Source organism: Lactuca saligna, chromosome 2 (genome assembly GCF_052625555.1).
Source record: "Lactuca saligna cultivar CGN05327 chromosome 2, ASM5262555v1, whole genome shotgun sequence".
NCBI classification, from domain to species: Eukaryota; Viridiplantae; Streptophyta; class Magnoliopsida; order Asterales; family Asteraceae; genus Lactuca; species Lactuca saligna.
In genome coordinates, this window is record NC_136418.1 from 189,377,861 (window position 1) to 189,396,247 (window position 18,387).

Consider the following 18,387-nt stretch of genomic DNA (forward strand, 5'->3'; position numbering starts at 1 on the left):
TTTTGAATGTTTGTAACTATAGGTGTATATTTATTTAATTTGATCAAACTACAGCCCAAACAAAAGTGACACCTTGAAACACAACCAAACAAACTACACCTTGAAAAGCGACAACCAAATTCAAATGATCAAATGTAGTTGACAACTTATATTGTCGATATAAACAACACATAACTTATATTTGTATTCAGGGCTAGCTGAAAAGATCCCTAACAACATCTTTCATCATGTTCTTGACCTATAAACCATAAAAAACACGTATGCATGCATGTTACTTCATATACTATGTTGCTATTTTGTAATTAAATTAACAAAAATTCATACCTGTTTTGCTGAAAGACCAAGTTCCTGCAAATCATCAAGCTACAAAACAAAACATAGGATGAGCTAGTTAGTTGTCAATGACTATATGCATTCATAAACACACTAACAGATTTCCAGCAAATAATTTTTCTTTTTAAAAATTAGTTACAATTTCTTACGCTTTTAAAAGGTTCGGGTGATTTTTCACGAAGTTCTAGAATGTATGAAGCTCTCTTCTCCTTAATACCCTGCATAAAACTCGACATTAGAATTTAGAAATACTAATCGCGATACAAATTTATGACATTCAATAAAGTTTACCGAGATCCCTTTCAAGTCATCCCTGTTAACACACACACACAAAAAAAAGGACATTAGTTAGTTTCACACATTTTAAATAACATATGAATCGAGCAATGAAAGAAAAAAAAAATTAATAATACTAACTCGCTAGCTGTGTTTAAAAAATGTAGATAGTTTTGCACAAGTGCTTGCTGCAAAGAAAAACATGGTATAATTAGTAATAACTCATAATATAGATTAAGTGAAGGAAATGTTATAGTTATAAGTTATAACTAACCTTCAACCCCAAGCTACGTTTGCTGAATGATCCAGATTGACATTTTGAAGTATCCATTTTATGTGTAACTAGAGGTGTTTTTGGTTCCATAGTATCAACAGAATGTTCAGTATTTGCATTCTGCAGCCTACTTACAGGCAGAGGAGTTGAAGATAATGCTTTCAAATTATCTGCTAATCTTTTCAACTTAACACTTATAGGTGGTGATGTGCCTTGGTTAACAACCAAACTATTGTTCTCTTTCTCTATGTTATCACCTGTAGTATAAATTTAAGTCGAGTATTAATAACTTTTTTCATAAATATCATTAAAAATATACTTTTTGTTGAAAGTCCTACCATTGACATGAGGAAGGTTGTTTTGTGTCTTTACAGAAGCATCCTACAAGATAAATATAATAATAAGTCCACAAATCATTTGTTCATAAGAAAAAAAAAATGGTGAAAGTTATATCATTCGTTTAAAATATCAAACCACTTGTTCATTTCTCTACCTCTTCATGTTGACTAGGTACAATGTCGGAAGCAACATGTGCAGAATCTGAGTTGGATAAAACAGTAATTGATGAACATTTTTCCTGCATTTAAATTGACATCTTATACTTGATTGCAAATTAAGTTGAGATTAAATAGTAATTTATAACTTTGATAGTGAAAGACAGTGCTAAATGCAAGAAATAGCAATGTACTTCCATTTGTTTGCTTATTATAGCATCCTAATTTCATTGTTTTCTGTTACAGCATTGTGCTTCTTTTTATTTTATTTTATTTTTTTTTTTTTTAAATTAAGGTATTGCAGGGAACATATTATGTATATTTTTCAAAGATATGCAAATTATTTCTTGGATTTAAATGTAAAAGATATGTAAATTATTTGATCAAAATTTTGTATTAGGAAGAAATGGAAGTAGGATGCTGTACTAAGCAAATAGGTGACATTACATTGCTAAAGGCTAATTCTTGCATTTAACCCTAAAAGATACATAATATATTTTATGATAATAAGAAGAAATGGAAATAAGATGCGAAAAAGATACGTAAAATTTTCTAATCAAGAACCATACCTCCTTCGCATGTGGTACAACAGTGGAATCATCATCAGGAATATCTGATTTTATTATATTTGGAAGATTATTTTCCTGCATTCACATTGTAAAACTTAAATGGTTAATTTCTAGATATACCAAAAACAATAGAAAATGTCAAATTATACAAAATGATTAATAGATTTATACCATGCTCGGTGTTTTCTCCTTAAAACCATTTGCTTCCTCTGTACCACTAAAAAGATTCCTTCGAGTCCAAACAACAAGCAACTTGATTAGAAACACAAACATTATTTATTTATTTATTTTAAATTAGGGGCTAAAGGTACAGCATTGAAATCTATTATTTTACCTTCCTTTTAGCACAGAATTAGTTTTCTTTGCAGACAAAGGCAATCTGGAGTTGGTTTGCTGTTTTGTTGTAGAATCCAGTTTATTTGCAGATAAAGGAGGCTTTGTGTGTTTCTTTCCAGAAATAGATGCTGTGGAGTTGGTTTGTTTCTTTGCAGCAGAGCATGCAGCAACCAAAGGCTTTATATTTTTTAACCTTGAAGCTAAAGTTACTGTATGAATAGTGTCAGGGCAAAACAATGGGTTCTGCAATCAAAGAGAAACTAATGAGCTCAAAATAATTTATTTAATTATTATATTAAATCACAAAAAAGAATAGCCTACCAAGCAAAATAACATCGATATATGACTATTTCCACCAAATGAATCTTGTAGTGCTCTTGCAAGTTTGCTTTCTCTATAAGGGACACGACTCTCATTGGCATTGATGGCATGAATCACATTAAGCAATGCATTCAAAGACTTGTTGATTCGTGTAGACTCATTAAGATTGGTTCCATCAAAGGTATTTCTTCTCGAATTTTCATACCCTGATAATACAAATATGATATTGTTATTAGTAGACATAGCAAATTGGAAAATTGTTAAGTATGTTGTTCCAAACCTGCAAGATCAATAAAGTTCATCTTTCCAACAAGTTTAGAGCTTCCTCCTTCATCACAAGCTAAAATGTTTATCATGAGAGCTTTATGGCTCCTTCTAGGCAACTCTACAGTTATCTTTTTTGTTGGTTTGTTTAAACTATTGTCACTCAAGTATAACTTCTGAAATTCTAACAATGATTTCACGGGTACCTGTCACAAATTTAAATGTAAATTTTAAATAAACAAGATCAAATTGGATTGCGACATCTTATAATGATTTACTTGCCTTAGAAAGTCCTTTAAGCATAATTTTTCCATGAGCATCTTCTAGTACTTGAACCTCAGGATTCTTGGGATCTAATAGATCATAAACATGATCCTGAAAAACTTCAAAGATGGATACTGTGATTGTATGTTTTCCTCCTTCTACAGTTTTCAGAATTTCATCCATCACCAACATTCCCAAACCTAATTTTTCTTCGGAACCCTTCAAAAAGAAGATATAAAAAATTAGATTGGTCTTTGATGGTAACTATACGTATTATAGTTTGGATTTTCCATCCAACCAAACACAATCACAATGAATTAAAAAATAAAACTAAAACCAGGTTTACTTTGATTGTGTATGTTTTTCCACCGTCTCTGGCTCCAAATGCAATAAATGTTGAGTTTTCACCATTAAAAACCCTTGAAATGTGAGGCTTTATCTCATTTGAGAATATTAGGGCAGTGTCTTCATTTTGCTGATAACAATGGTCCACATCATAATCATTTTTCCGGCTGAAAGAAATAACAATTAAGAAATTCATAAATTAAAAGCGAGAACTATATCTAAGCAAAACTTGTGCTCACTACAAAACCAAATCTACCTAAATATTCAACTTAAAAAGTACCTCGATAGTTGATCATCAAATGAAAGCTTAACACCATCACGAGATTTAAAGACAGATATCATAGACTTTGAGTGTGCGGCATCAGATGCCAACTCCTGATCCGAAAAACCTCGAATCCTTGCAATGATTCGTACTTTTCCACCAAGGTTTGATGATGACTTAGACTGATTGCTTGAAGATGGAGCCATAGACACTTCAAACTCTGATACAATTGCAATCTCAAGGATATCAGAAAATTATTCTGATATTAAAGATTAGAAACCCTCGTACTTGCAATTTTCTGCTAAATCAAACAAGATTTTGAACTAATTCATACAGGATACATAATACAAATAACAAAAAATCATATTGAAGTACATATGCATGAGGAAATATAACAATTGTAATACTTATAGACTAAGCACATCGAACTAGAACTGCCGTCACTAAATCACGACTATATGCTAGGGGTAGAATAAACTGATCCTTAATTAACACATAAATATACAAAGAGACTTTAACATACCGGTGTAAAAGGGTGGGCGAGTTCTGAAATTGCCGACTATTGCCAGAGATTTGCAGAAGTCGGAAAAGCAGTGAAACGATCGTGTATGAAATTGGACAAAGCTGTATGAGTAGATTGCGATGAAGACGATTAATAATTTAGGGGAGAATTGAAATAAGAATGGGCAGAGAGAAGAAGATTGTAGAAGACGATTGATTAAGAGGGGAGAAGTAGCCGTTTGTGTATTTGAAATGCAGCGGTAGGCTCTCCCGACTCCTGTCTGGAACTGGAAGAGATAATTCGTGACGTTGTGGTGGGCTTTTATTCAGGCCCAGTTCCTATATTGATAAATGATGAATGATAATATCAATTGACAAGTATTAAACAGGCCTAATAAAACATATATTATGAACCTTAAAAATAGCAATTTATCAACTTTTATTTTTATTTTACTAAAATATTGCTCATATTATTATTAATAAACTTTAATTTAAACCCCATTAATAAAATTATATTTGTAAGTTGTACATATTAGGATATTATATTGTAAAATACTTAATCAAATTTAGAGATCATGTTATATTGCATTTGGACAATATTATTATAAAGTTTTAGAAAATTATAATATTACGGTAAAAAACAAAATGAAATACTATATAATAAAAAAATATACAAAACTATGTTTTCCATATATATATATATATATATATATATATATATATATATATATATATATATATATATATATATATATATATATATATATATATATAGGGAAAAGTGAATATACCTAACAACCTTATATAAGCTTAGGTACCTAACTCCATAATACCACATCGGTTTGTATGATATTTATATTGTAATTGCCTAAGGTTCTTAAACTTCAACCCCATAACTTGATTGCTTCCAAAATATTTGGACTTTCACCAATATTTTTCTTTTACATCACGTCTTTCTATCAAATACCACCTGATGGGCTTTATATCCTATCGCTACAAACGAAATGATGCAGGAGAAATATAATGATGAATTTCCAATTTTTTTTTAAAGTAAATCAAGTTTAGGGATGAAGTTTAAGAACCTTGGATGATTGCAATGAAAATTTAATGCAAAATGATGTACTTTGATGAGGTTAGGTACCTAAGCTTATATAAGGTTGTTAGGTATATTCACTTTACCCATATATATATATATATATATATATATATATATATATATATATATATATATATATATATATATATATATATATATGGGAAAAGTGAATATACCCTTGAGGGTATATAAACTTAGGTACCCAAACTCATAATAATACCTCGTTTTGTTTGATATATTCATTATAATATTGTCAAACTTCAATCTTTAACTTGATTTATATTCAATATTTTTAAATTTTTACTATTATCTTCCTCTTACATCACATCTTTTTGTCAAACACTTACTAGGCTATATATTATTGTTGAAAATAACAATTATGTAAGAGGAAAATAAATATGAAATTTATAAAAATCTTTGAAGTAATTCAAGTTAAAAGTTGAATTATAAGAACATTGGACAATTACAATGTCTATATATGATACAAAACGATGTAGTAAGGTAAGTTTGGGTACCTAAGCTTATATATCTCTAAAGGTATATTCACTTTTTACCTATATATATATATATATATATATATATATATATATATATATATATATATATATATATATATATATATATAGCTTTGAAATTGATAATCAACATAATAGGCGAATCTGATGTCAAGTTTCAAATAGAGAGTGGTGGTGTGCACACTATGCTGTCATATTATTTTATGGCATGCCACCAGTAACGATAATATGAGTGTTGGTGAGTTTTGTATTAATTTTGAAGGAAAAAAAAAAGACAAAAATTAAAATTAAAATAAAAAGAACCAATAACAATCATTCTCTCTCTCCCATCTTGCTAATGAACTAGCGCATGGTGCTTGGCGCCCCGTTAACGTGCGCGAGGGGACAGTGTTGGCATGTGCTAACAAGCTTGGCGAGTGGGTTTGACGCACCTGTCTTTACAGCCTAACAATTACGATAAAATGTTGTCATTAATAATTATCTATATCTATACTCTAAACTATACTATAAAATAAACAATATAAATATTTAAACCATTTAATATCCGTTTAATTTAGTAAAATCAGTTTTAAAACGCTATATATATCATTGACCCCTTTTGCCGAAACCCATAACCAGTTCATCACAATTGCCGACAACATTCACCTTCGTTTCCTGCCTGGAACATCACCACTAAAGAGAAGAAAATCAGCGACTTCCCACCGCCGCTTGCAGCCCTTCCTTGCGACCGATTAAGATTCACCGACAATTTTCTGATTGTTTTGTGTTTCTTTCTTCTCCGATCAACAGAGGACCGAAGTCTTTCCCTCCCTGCGTGATTGTTGTCAGATAGAAGAAGGACCAGCCTTCGTTGCCACTTGACGGCAACACTGCTGTCTCCGCTCCTTTCTTTTCCACGATTGGTGGCTGACGGAGACGGAGATAGTGAACCAAGGGAAGCCTACCGGAGATTAGATCTCCCTTCCTTGCGATTTGTTCAACCACCGGCGAACCCATTGGAGTTTCATTCAGGAGCTTTGTAATGGAAGTTCTTGTAACACTATATGTAAGTGTTTGATTTTCCTTAATTTTATTTACCCATTTGATACTATATATATATATATATATATATATATATATATATATATATATATATATATATATATATATATATATGGTTAGGTTATTTTGTTTTTAATAACTATTGTGTGCCACAATGCACAGATCTAGACCAACGGATGAAATTAATCAATGGACATGATTTGAGAGTGTATGATATTACAATGAGCTAACATGTACCATATAATCACACAAATTTTAGAAAAAAGATATTTTGGACAATTAACTACATTTATAAAAGGAAATTTTCGGATTTTTAGGGATAATTAATTATTCTAATTTTAAAAAATCTAATTTTTTTAATCAATTCAGTTTCAATTCTAACGTAATTTGTAAACATAACCGATTTTATTCTGTCAGAATATTTTTTTTGTTAGAGTGATGTTATTTCTCAATTTTATTCTACTAGACTATTATTGAAGGGTAACAAAATTCTTGAATCCAATATTGAAAAATAACAACATTCTAATATATTATTATACATCCGAACTTAAATACAAATTCATACATCCGAACTTATATATTTTAATATAATTATACATATTCTAATAGAATAACAACAAAATTGAATAAAATTCTTAAAAAATAACAACATTCTTAAATTGTGAGTATGATCAAACTTTATTCATTCTTCAAGTTATTCCTATTGGGTCCTTAACGCATTTTTCCAGACATTCCTATCACAAATAAAACAAAAACTAATAATTGTTAAAAACATGTTACTTGCAATTAACTAACACTTTATATATTCTGGTAGAATACATAGAACATGATAGAATACATAGAATACATTTTGGCAGAATACATAGATTTTATTATGGCATAATACATTCTAATAGAATACATTCAAAAGTATCATATTTACTGCTAATATAATTTTAGATTCCAAATTAATTATCTTTTTAAACAATTACATAAAGCACATGTTGCCAATAATTCTGATAGAATGCATACCACAAAGTTAAATTCTTTAGATTCTCTTTCAGGCATTTCAACAAACACTTGTTAGGCATTATCATCAAACAAACCAAAATTCATCTAAAACAATTAATAAAGTTAGAATAATAATTTGGGTACTAGGTGTGTATCAACAAAGACTATAACATAATTAAAGAATGTAATATAGAATTAAAGAATCAAAAATAGACATAGTAATGGTATCTTCAAAAAGTATTATTTGAATCATCAACGAAAACATAGCAATATCAACAATACCATAATAACAATATTTACATTAATAGATAAAGGAACAAAACAATCATTAAATCAAAAATATAACAATAATTTAATACTCATATTTAATTACTATGATTTCAATCGTTGTTCAATAATACGCATACCATCATATAACTTTAATTATGAGGGTTTCAATTGTTTTTATATAATTCGCATTCCAAATTAATCTGTTTCATATAACTGTAATAGCAATATATGAATCCGTTTCTATAAAGTTAATGTAACTAACAAGTTTCATTCAATAATCGACACAACTCTTACATATTTTGTAGTTAAAACTTAGAAAGCTAATGATTTGACCATCAAAAGTCAAAATTCATATATAAGCACGTTACAAAACATGAAGATAAAGTAATTTAATTTATACAAGCATGTTACAAAACATGATTTGACTATCAAAAGTCAAAATTCATTTATAAGATTGCAAAATTACCTCGAAGAACAGCATCACAGCCTCGGCACTGGTAAACAGAGTACTCAGGAAGCTCAGGAAGAAGATTTTCACATTTAGGGCAGCAAACCAATCTTACTGATGAACCTTCTTCTTCCATTTTTTGTCCGATAAACATTAACAGACCCACATCGATGGTTGATCGAGCCGACAATAGAGGGGGAGGAGGAATAAGAGGCAGCGGCGAGATACTGAAAGGCGTCGATGGTTTATAGGTTTTTAAACTGATTTCACAAATTTAAATGGAAATCAAAGACGTAGATTTGAATAAATATATTAACATAAATATAGGTTCAAAATCAAACAAAGTTACCAAGTTTATATGATTGTATACTAGATTATGACCCATGTATAACGTGGGGGACATATAAAAAAAATAAATATAAATGTAAAATTAATCCTAATAACTAATTAATGTTTTAAAAAAAACATTAATTTATAAGGATAGATGTTTTATTTGTAAAATTATAATGATTAGTTAAAATTAATATATACATTGAAATATCTGATCGACGTTATGTACGTGTGATATTTGATATAACATGAATGTACAATAGTTAATTTAAACTAATCATGCAAAATGTTTTGAAGATACGAACGTTGTTTAAAAATTGTAATCTTAACCATATATATGTGCTAATATTGATTCTTGTAATCGTGATTTACACGGTATAGACAACATCAACACCAAATTTTTTTTTGATAATTTTGCTAAGTTTTGTTTTTTCATTTAATAGTACTAATTATATGTGCTATTTTGCTTCTAAAACCTAAAAGAAAATTCTAAGTAAAATAATGACTATAAACAATAATTACTTAAAATTTACATCAAGAGACATTCAAATGATAACTAATTCCAATACTTGAAAAGGCTTCAACATCAATACATCATCAGCTAAATTGTCGGGTAGAAACTATAAAAAAAAATAGTCAAAATGTTGAAAAAAAAAAACTAAAAATTAACATTTTTAGCATTCTTTAAAAGATAAGATACTATATAATAGATAACAATAGTATATAGTGAGTACCTTTATTGCTAACTTTAAGTTCACCGAACTCCCTTTCGCTACACATACACACTCTTCTTTGAGCTTTTTTTTGTTCATAGACAGTAATCGAATGATCGTTTATTGTTTATATAATCTCATTATAATGAAATATGGATGCAAAACATATGTTTCTTCCACCGTGCTAATTAAATCTACAAATTTGATTCGTATAGAAAAGAATGAAAGAAGCATCCCGGTTTTCAGATATTGTTATTTACCATGTTTAATAAACATTTGAATGTAAGCACATTAATATATTCTGGTTAGGGAGGATAGAGTCATAGTAAGAATGATACCTCCAAGATACCACTCCAGCTTGAGTGGGCTAGGAGGAGTGGGTTGTTTATGTAGCTTCACTAACCCACTTCATCCTTTCTCTCTCTCTCTCTCTCTCTCTCTCTCTCTCTCTCTCTCTCTCCTCTTGTACCATGTTTCTTAAAACTTATACCATAGTTTTTTTGTATTTTTTAAAATTGAGTGGATTGAAAAGGATAAGGTTTCTATGTGTTGTGGGTTGGAAAAGATGGAAGAAAAGGAAGAGGGAAAAGTTGATATGGTAGCGGGTTCATGAATGATGGTTTCCATATTGATAGGTAATCGTAAAAGCTAAATAATAGAATGAGTAATTTTGTTTCAGAGACATGTTTGTGAGGCATGGAACGGAATATAATAAATATTTAATACGATTTTATGGTATATATTGCAATTTAAATTATAAAGATAATCTTTCACATATCTTTGTTTAGTTATTATTATGTAATTTAAAAAGGTTTATATTGCAACTTTTATACTAATGTCTTATCTTATTGCGGAGAAAAGCTAGATACTCATAATGTTCCCAACCCTATTTTCAAGAGTGTAGGGTACAACTATTTATCCTTGAGAAAGTAAAGTCAATAAGAAGATTCAAACCAGTTAAACGAAATAATAAGGTTGTGCAAGGTTCTTATTATACTTCTCAACATGACCAGACAATGCAAGTACTTGCATAGCATCACGTTCATAACTAAAACGTATTCCAAAAACACAAAATGAAAATTAGCAATCTGAGTTCTATGTATCTCTCATTTGAAAAAAACAGAATAATATGTAATATAAATTAGAATACAGTTTTTCACAAAAAAAACCTAATAAGTAACCAAAAGTAATCAATCATAAACATTTTCCAATCAGGTTTATCGATGTAATCTATTTACATGGTATATTAAAACTTTGTATTTTCTTTGCTATTGAGTCTAAAAAATGTTTTATAATATTAAAAAGGGATCGGTGAATAACTCCTTTCTGAAAGCCCAATTTGTGTTTTTATAAAAAGAGTTTTTTTACAATAAATCAAAACAAATATCACTAGTGGGTTTTGCTGAGTTGTAAGATATGTGGATCACTCATTGGTATAAGGGTTTGAATTTCATCTCTAAATTCAAGAAGAGATCAAATGGGTAAAACATTATAGATATTGACTCAGGTATATCTTCCATTCACGATTTCGTAAGCCACAAACAAAAATCATTGACTAAACACATACACAAAAAATGTAAAAATAAAAAAATAAATTTGACATATACAAATTTACTACCTAGTGGACATATCTTCCAAATCGAAACAATGGACGAGAGGTAGTTGTGCTATTGTGTCCATCTTTTTGCTCTCAGATACATATAACTTAAAAAATCAAAATCAACAATATAGATCATAAGAAGAAAAATCGAAGCAGATTTAGAAAACGTAACCATTATCGATCTAAACTTAAATCGAAAGGTTTTATAGATTGGAACTTCATAGTTGAAACATAATAAAATAAACATAATGTAAAACTTAACCAAAATCGATCTAAACTACGATCAAATTAAAGTAGAATCCAAATAAAATTTATCTCTATATCATTCCTAATTCTTCAATGATGATCGAACACAAGATTAATCCATATAGATCGAAACCTACAAATACTCTATTTCTTTTTTCCCCTATTTTCTTCTCCAGTACAAAACTTAGGTTAGATAGATTATGTAAAGAAATGAGGAGAAAATGTAGGGATATTGGTAATAAAGGGTGCGGTGGTGTATTTTTTTCATTTTATTTTTGGTGAGATTTAATTGTTATTAATAGAATTCCTAATTTAATTCATTTTATTTTTGGTGAGATTTAATTGTCATCAATAGAATTCATAATTTAATTAATTTTTACTTTTGATGAGATTTAATTGTTATTAATAAACTTCCTAATATAAAACATAATATACGTTTTATAAATTTGGTGGATAAAATTAAAATGATTGATAAAGATGATGTCAGCAAATAATCTAATGGTGGAAAAAATAAGATTAAAATGCAATCAATGGCTTTGATTTCTTCATTTTAGAATTAAAGGTTCTCTTTTAATAATATTTAGAGATTAAATTCAATTAATTGATTTTATAAGCCATTTACCAAATTACCCTTAATGATTTAAAAAATGATTTAATATTTTGCTAATTTGTGATTGGTGCATACATGCATACAATAAATTCTTACCACATTCACATGCAACACATAAATGATCATTCTCAAACTTAAGGAGTGGCAGACCTCTAATCATTTCACCTGAAACACAATCATTCATGTATTTGAAGTTCAAGTGAGCAAGCCTTTGGTGCCAGACATCAGGAACCACTTTGGAGAGTAAGCATAGTTGTGGCTTACCAATGATTATGTTGATATCAAGAGGATACATGTTCTTGTTGCGATTGGACTTGATCAAGCATTCTTTTCGGTCTTCAGTCATGATGTAGCTATGATTCTTGCAGAATTCAACTCGACGATTTGCATCAGTGAGTTGAGCCACACTTATTAGATTGTGCTTCAAATCAGCTACATATGTGATGTTTGAAATGGAGAAATTGCCATTAGTAAGGATTCCATAACCTCATATTTGTGAGTTGGAGTTGTTGACATATGTTACATATCTAGCATTTGATGCAAGCTTCAGATCTCGCAGAAAGTCCTTCTACCCCGTCATGTGCATGGAGCAAGCACTATCAATATACCATATTGTTTCTTGCTCCAAAGCATAGAGTGCCTACAAAATTAGTGAATTGTGTAGTTTTTAGGCTCCAAGTTAGTTTTTAGGACAAAGGAACGAGTCTTGGACTTCTGAAATGACTTATGAGCAACTGATGGTTTAGAAGGTTTGTTCCAAGATTCTTTTGGGAACAAATAAAATGACAAGGTTATTTCATCAATCCAATAGTCATATTCAATGACATGGATTTCCGGAGTAGTTCGCTTCAGAACATGAACTTCCGAAGTGGTGGGAATGATTGACACCTTCGGAACTGATGTTTCCTTAATATTAGATTTGACTTTCCACACAAAATTTTGCTTTGAAGATTTTGTTTTCTTGCTACTTTTTGGTTTTCTTGATGACACATTGGTTTTTGAAAGATTAGGTGTGAAAATTGTGCCATCATATTTAGTAATGAAAACAGATGAAACAGTCCGAGGAGAGGTATTTTGGACAGATGTGGTATTTACACGAGAATTAGGCTGAGTGGAACTGACCATATTCTTCGGTTCTACATGACTAGATGAATTTGAAGATCTCTTGAGGATCTTAGTGGAGTGAAAGAGTTTTGACTAGGGATTGAGGAACGAGAATTCCGAGATACACTCTTTTTGGAGTTCTCAATGAACTTGGAGTTTTGTCTAGACTTAACTTCCCTTTTGTGAGTATTTCGAGCTTCCACTTTAGGATCAACAATATCCTTCCTATTTAACATTGGTTTTTTCTTGGAGGGAGGCAAGGGTTTGGAGGATTATCCTACAAATGGATTACTAAATTCGGGATCAATGGGAACCAATTTTGTTTTCGAAATTACTAAGGATTTTGATTCACAAGAATCAGAGGAGACACAACTTGAGGTTTCAAATTGATCATTTAAGGATGCCTATACAAACTCAGAGGTAACAATTTCAGTTGTCTTCGGAATGATTTCTTCAACAACACAGTTATTAGGAGGATTATGTTTCGGAACATAATCTACACAATTTAAAACATTGTGATGAAATTCCGTGGTTCGATTCAGGTCCAGGTTTGTTAGAGGCGGAAGAGGCGTGAAATCGAGACACTTGACAACAATTGGTTGAAACTCAGGAATTAGGGACGCAAAATGGTCTGTGTTCTCAAGAAGGGGCGATAAGGGAGAAACAGGGGTGTCCGGATGTTTAATGTTCGGAAACTCTCCTATGAATGTCAAATTTTGCAAATCCTTCAAGGGACTAGCTATTGGTTTCGGAAACTCGCTTCCGAGACTAGGAGCTTTAGACCATGGATGAAAAAAGTTATGAGTCATCCATTAATTTGCTTCAAGCATGTCGATAGAATTATGCAAAGCATCTATCTTAACATTGAAATGTTTGTTACCAGAGATTAAGACATTTCTTTCAGAATAAGTGATTTCACATTTGTCTTTCAAAATGATACATTCATCTTTTGACATTACAAGCTCTCGTTCTAAAGACTCTACTTTTAACTTCTTATCTTCTTAACATAACCTAAGACTATTCAACTCAATTTCCTTCTTTTCACTAGCTTCTATGGCTGACTCATAGGCTTTGTAAATGATGTTCATATCTGATTGGACCCGAGTTAAATATGGTTCACAGATAGATAAATCAAAAATTTTATGAGTAATCATTGATTTTACCTGTTGAATGATACTTCGACCAGTTGGATCGTTGGTGTCCATGTAGCAGTAGTGTGGTTCAGCAACATCATCTTCATCTTCAGACCCAGAGGACCAATATCCTTCAGCGCATTCAACAGTTTGTCTCTCCATCAAGCACATGTTTCTTTCAGTCACCATGTCATCATCATCTCCGAATGACCAACATCCTTCTATATCCTTGATACAGTTGTTACAATGGCTTTTTCACTTTGTGCCATCTCTTGAGTTTTTCAGGCATAGTATGCAGAGTCCTTGATTTTTGGCTTTTTTGAAGCTTCAGCCAAGCAATCTTTTGCAAAGTGGTTTGCATGTCCACACCTGTGACACACAATTTTTGGCTTGTCTGATTTTGGATTCTACGGTGGTTCTGAAGTGGAGTATGGTTTTGAGATGTTTGGTTTGTATGAGGGAGGATTTTCCGAAAGAGTTTGTGATTTAAGAGGAGAGTAGGGTTGATGATTATTTTAGTGAGGAGCATGGAATCGATTTTGGTACGGTTTAATAGATGGATTAAAGGGACGTTTTTATTTCATGGAGAGCAGAGCAAATTCTTGTTGGAAACGGAGTTCAAAATCTATAGCTTTTGAGTTATCAACAGGGTAGTTTTGTGTGGGAAAAACAGGAAAGGAGGATTGAACTGAAGGAATAGTGGGTTTGAATAATATGTCACTTGATTCAACATTGAATGCTCCTATAAATAGGAGAGCGTGAAACATAGTATAAACTGGTAAACATACATAGGACCGGATATAAGGAGAGTTTCTGAAATTCTTATTGTCCAAGTTGACAAACATACTAAATCCTATGAGATGTCTAATCATGCTAAGTGACAAAGATAATAAATACAACGACAAAACATTGACTCCGGATCATCAATTATTCTGGACATAAAGTCCATTCCAGAATTCTTTCACTTCTAATCTTCATATCACCAACCGAACTTCACTTCAGACATGAGCATATTCCGGATAACTCTTTACTTCGAAACACAGGCTGACTTCAGATTTGGCATTTGGACTTAGGATTGCTCGAGGTTCACTTTTAGGTTCCAACATGTTCTAAATCCGTTTCCGATGAACTTTATATCCATCGAAAGGTGAAGAAAAGACCTATGCTTCTAACAACTCATCATTACCTAAAAAATTTCTGAACAAGAACCCAAAATCCCTAAAAGACCAAGATATCAAATTACGATTATACCCTTGGCCTCCGAAGACACAATCAAACACTTGGATCACGTATACCCTAACACCCACATCTGAAATGGGATAACTCTTTCCTTTCCTAAGGCCCTAACCCTTGAAGGGGGGGGGGGGTCCTGATTCCGGGACGGAGCCGTATGACGTGAGAGTCTCCTTAACAGTCGAGTGATTTCTCATTCTCTCTCCTTCTTTCTATAGATAAGCGGGTTCTTTGATCATCAATAGCTTTATCGACCGGAAAAGCAGCTCCTAATTCCTATCTCAGTAGCTTCATCTTCTTCAGGAGCTGAGAATCAGTAGAATGACTAAGTACCGGAATTTGACCAGTCAAGTCAGTTCCTCCCACCTAGGTCCCCGACTTTGCTTTCTTGTCCGGAATAGAACCATCTTGAGTTCCGGCCGCAACCCCTAGCAATGAAGCACTTTCAAAACCAGGTGTTACATGAGCCTTAGTCTTGGACCAAACTAGGTTAAGGGTAAAATGATTGGGTGTTATTTGATATTGATAGCTCGAGGATTGGTCGGATCAGCATCCAAGGATTATCAGTGTGATTTTGATTGTGTAGTGAGTTTTCCTTACTGTACTTTTGGGTCGAAGGCACTAAGGCTGACCCCTTTCCAATTAGACTGAAGGCTCCATATGTATGCTGTTTGTTGTTCTTATTATCATTATGTGTTGTGTTGGTACTTTGGTGGAACTCACTAGGCTTTGGGTTTATAGTTTTGGGTTATGTTTCAGGTACTTCAGACGAGCGCGGGAAGGTGAAGGCGTGACCGTACACATCCTCGTGTTTTGACTTATGATTTTGGGAAACTCTTATATGGAACATGCTTTGAAAACTATGTTGTAAACAATTTATGATTTTTGGGTTGGTTTTAAAATTTTAAATTTTTCATGATTTTTATATATGTTACACACACGTTCATATATATAAAATAGTCTTCAAAATTATGTGCCTTACAAAGTGCTCCAACTTTTTGAACAACCTTTTTTGACCATTTTTTATAATCATTTTGAATCGATTTGCATCATATTCTTTGAATAAATTATAAAATAAAATAAATATATATTATAGTGGGTTGGTTTTAAAAGTTTAAATTTTTCATGATTTTTATGTATGTTACACACACGATCATATATATAAAATAGTCTTCAAAATTCTGTGCCTTACAAAGTGCTCCAAAATTTTGAACAACCTTTTTGACCATTTTTTATAATCATTTTGAATCGATTTGCACCATATTCTTTGAATAAATTATAAAATAAAATAAATATATATTATAGTAACAATTTATGATATTAGAGTTTCGGCCGTACAAATACGATTTTTAAATATTTAACAAGGGCATATACAAAATTTTGCCAATTTAAAATTCATCCAACAATAGAAAAGCGGACTCTAACACGAAAATTAACCAAAATACGCATAAATCACACTACCAATATTCATATGCAACTATTAAGTGTAAACAAATTTCATAATTAAAAATTGTTTATTTGTTAACCGACAACTAACCTGGTTATTAGGGATGAACAGCAGAACTGGATACCGGCTTTCGGAACCGGAACTGCCTCGGAACCGCCTTAAATGGTTCCGGTTTCGGTTTTCATTTTTACGGAACCGATACCCGGAACCGATATATATATATATATATATATATATATATATATATATATATATATATATATATATATATATATATATATCCCTACTCTAATAAAAGAATAAATTTAATCTCCTATTGACAAGTGTCATACAATTAGGACTCTTCATTAATATTATATATCATCTATAATGTCACTTGTCAATCTATTAATTATCAATTTCAAATTTCAAATTTTAAATTTCCACTCTAATTACATTAAATTAATAATTGATTCCTCATTTTAAATTTCAAAATTTTAATTTTCTCACTTTAATTATATTAAATTAATAACATTAGATTGAAAAATAAAATGGAATTAATATAGATTATAAGGTGATATAACTTCACATATTTATTTAAATCATTGATTATAATTTCCTTTATATAACTAAAAAAATATTTCTTAAATAATAATTTTTTTTAAATAATTGATTAATAAATTTGATTTTTTAATATAAAAATTTAATTAATTTTATAACTGTGGTTCTCACGGGTTATAAACTAGTTCTTATATTAAAAGAGTAGTTCTTTTGCCAAGTGTCATAATATTAGACCTCTTAATTAATATGATGTCACTTGTCATTTTATTAATTCTCTATTTTAAATTGATTAAACCTCCTAATTAATGTGATTCTATTTGTTTAATATATATATGGAAAATTAACTCTATTTATTTATTTGAATTAATGATTATAATTTTACATAATTAATAAAAATATCTTTTAATTAATAATATATTTAAAATTTTATATAAAATAAATTATTAATAATTTTGAATTTTTTATAAATTTAATAATTTTATAACCGTACGTGTTATAAACTAGTATATATATATATATATATATATATATATATATATATATATATATATATATATATATATATATATATCACAATCACATACGTTATCTACCTGAATAATGTCATTTAAAATTATAGAATTTTAAATAATTTGTTTTGATCCTTTAAATATCCTTATATAATTTTCATTTTGAAAATAAACTATCAAATTTTAAAATGAATTTATAGATAATAGACATAAGTTACTATGAGTTTCAAGTTAAATTCTAAATTATAGAAATATTTGTTTAGCTATGGACTTCAATTCTTTGATTGCTAACTCATAGATATAGTTTTAACTGTTTTAAAATT

The 18,387-nt window shown here is 30.3% G+C and overlaps 1 protein-coding gene across 2 annotated transcripts; it reads right to left on the minus strand.

Annotated features, from left to right (window-relative positions):
- Positions 1–4,392, minus strand: LOC145028575 (ATP binding microtubule motor family protein). Of its 2 annotated transcripts, none has more exons than XM_078977270.1 (17): positions 4,262–4,392; positions 3,757–4,036; positions 3,478–3,643; positions 3,150–3,350; positions 2,884–3,073; positions 2,604–2,809; positions 2,281–2,525; positions 2,118–2,175; positions 1,947–2,021; positions 1,377–1,460; positions 1,222–1,264; positions 884–1,140; positions 751–797; positions 625–646; positions 483–551; positions 325–363; positions 1–238 (listed from the first exon to the last, which is right to left on the minus strand). In XM_078977270.1, exons 2-17 carry the CDS (start codon positions 3,942–3,944, stop codon positions 194–196), a joined length of 1,935 nt encoding a protein of 644 aa, XP_078833396.1. In that variant the 5' UTR covers positions 3,945–4,036; positions 4,262–4,392; the 3' UTR covers positions 1–193. The 2 variants fall into 2 exon arrangements, with proteins under 2 accessions (XP_078833396.1, XP_078833397.1); XM_078977271.1 differs by having other exon boundaries at positions 3,757–3,958; positions 4,262–4,390.
- Positions 4,393–18,387: the final 13,995 nt, after the last annotated feature.

What these genes read in the sequence shown, in the direction of transcription:
- LOC145028575 (XM_078977270.1), bottom strand. Translation starts at nt 3,944, where the DNA reads ATGGCTCCATCTTCAAGCAATCAGTCTAAGTCATCATCAAACCTTGGT. An exon ending in CACCCGAACCTTTTAAAAGC is followed by an intron (nt 364 to 482) that starts GTAAGAAATTGT and finishes TTTGTTTTGTAG; the next exon opens with CTTGATGATTTGCAGGAACT. An exon ending in TTGGTCTTTCAGCAAAACAG is followed by an intron (nt 239 to 324) that starts GTATGAATTTTT and finishes TATGGTTTATAG; the next exon opens with GTCAAGAACATGATGAAAGA.